General features: G+C 38.6%; 1 protein-coding gene across 1 annotated transcript; it reads right to left on the reverse strand.

Annotated features, from left to right (window-relative positions):
* Nucleotides 1-296: 296 nt before the first annotated feature.
* On the reverse strand, nucleotides 297-1,825 carry LOC141648826 (uncharacterized). The gene is made up of 4 exons (XM_074457537.1): nucleotides 1,573-1,825; nucleotides 896-1,251; nucleotides 502-786; nucleotides 297-362 (listed from the first exon to the last, which is right to left on the reverse strand). The coding sequence occupies exons 1-4, from the start codon at nucleotides 1,823-1,825 to the stop codon at nucleotides 297-299; spliced, it is 960 nt and encodes a 319-aa protein (XP_074313638.1).
* Nucleotides 1,826-2,126: the final 301 nt, after the last annotated feature.

Consider the following 2,126-nt stretch of genomic DNA (forward strand, 5'->3'; position numbering starts at 1 on the left):
GTAACTGCCTTTAATTAATAATACTAATCTGTTATTCAACTGTTATTGTAGTGTTAAATGCAGTTTTATTTGTGGTTGGTTTGTGGAAGACAATCAAATAAGATTAAAAAAAAGGTAAAGTAACTAGTAATAATTCTCATATAATGTTGGTCTCACCTTACTATCTACTAACATTTTAGGATAAAATGTAATTCAAACAATGACAAATAGTAAAAGTCTTTGACGTTTAGGCGAGGTCTTCATCATAGCCCTTGTCTTTTGCGTCTCTTGTGTCTTTTTCAGTTCATCCATCTGATTCATATTCCTGCAATTTTTACTTTACTATTTGTCATTGTGGTAACGTAACAACTAGAGCAAAATAACTACACATTAATAGCAGAATAACAGCATAATAACATAACAGCATTAGAATAACAGAGTAACATCAGAATAATAGGGAAATAATAGCATAATAACAGGATAACATTAGAATAATAACAGAATAATAGTGCAGATTCATACATCTTCAGTTTCTGATTCTTCTTCATCATCGTCATCACAAGGGGGACTTTCAGCAAAAGCAAGATTACAAGTTCTACTGTTGTGGTTTACCCACTTCTTGCAGTTACAGCATCTGCGCTTCCTCTTTTCTGGCTTGCTCTTGGCCTTTTCTTTCGACGACCTCAATCTTTTGCCACTGCCCTTATTCTTGGCCTTGTTTGGCGGTCGAAGGTCAATATCATTTGAAGCTGTGATGTCAAGAAGATCCTCGATCTTCCTGGCTTTTAGTTTTCGGTTAAATTGGGCCTGTGATGTTCTCCCTGAACTGTTTCAGGGTTTTCTGCACTTGCTTCATTTGTTTAACCGTAGCATAAGTGTCCATCACCCCGACAGTTGCATAAATCTCAGACCAAACCTTTGACATCTCAGCTTTCTTGATGTCAGCTTCGTCAATGTCTTCTATGACCTTTCCAGTTTCAACTTGGACAATGGGTCTGTAGGATTTCTTTGTCCATCGAGCAAGGATATAAGGCTCAGGATTCTTGTTTACCTCCCTACCCTTCCACACCCATAGTATATGTCCACAAACAATGCCACGCCTCTCAAACAGCTTACATGCACATTTTCTCTCGTTAGTTTGGATGTTAAATTCCACTCGGAAGTTTATGTGCTTCAGTCCATCACAAACATCATGGTACTCCACTATCCCTACTGTTGTCAAACCCTCGACCCCCATGCTGCATATCGCATGTTTGACTTCCTTCTGAAAGTCTGTAAAGATAGTATGTGTGTACACAAGTGACGCATGCATCTCTACCTTAATTGGTCCTACTTTCTCGAGTATACTATGCTCGTTGGTAGTGTCCATCTCCCTTTATGAATGCCTTTGTTGTTCTATTGTAGAATTGTACCTCATCTAGAACTCAACAAGGGTTCCAAAGTGGCTTTCAAACCGTTTGAAATAGCTATTTGAACTTTCAGATCTCTGGGTTGTCCTCAGCAGACAATCTAGAGGCAGATCGCGAAAGTAAGTCGGTATCCACTTTTGTCTGATTGAGAATACGTAGTTCAACCAGCGGTTGTTTTGCATACCATGTGCTTCAATAACGGTTTGCCGTTTTTGTTCAAATTCTTCTGGTTCTAAGTCAACATCCCAAACAAAAGCATTTATGTCTGTCATAAAATCCGTGTCATTGCAGATTGCTCTTCCCACCTTCTCAGGCACTTTCTGCATGATATGCCACATGCAGTACTTGTGCACAAAATTCTTGAAAATGTTTGGGCATGCCTTTTTAATTCCAGGGCATTGGTCGGTTATTATACACTGAGGTTGTTGCTGCCCCATTGCTTCTAGAAATTTTGTAAAAATCCATTCGAATGATTCCTGACTCTCGAATTCAAGTAATCCAGCCGTAAAAGTCCTTGTTTTCATGTTGTGGTCTACTTCTGTGAATGGAGTAAACACCATGAAATATTTGTTTGTCCCATAAGTAGGGTCAAACGAGATCGTGTCTCTATATAATTTGTAGTTGTTGATGCCTTCCTTATCAGCCCATATAACCTTCGTCAAACATTTGTTCTCATTCTCGTCATAAGCAAAATAGAACCCCTTTGTTTCAACAAGCATTTTGAAATGTGATGTGACC

This window comes from Silene latifolia, chromosome 3 (genome assembly GCF_048544455.1).
Source record: "Silene latifolia isolate original U9 population chromosome 3, ASM4854445v1, whole genome shotgun sequence".
In the NCBI taxonomy this organism is placed as follows: Eukaryota; Viridiplantae; Streptophyta; class Magnoliopsida; order Caryophyllales; family Caryophyllaceae; genus Silene; species Silene latifolia.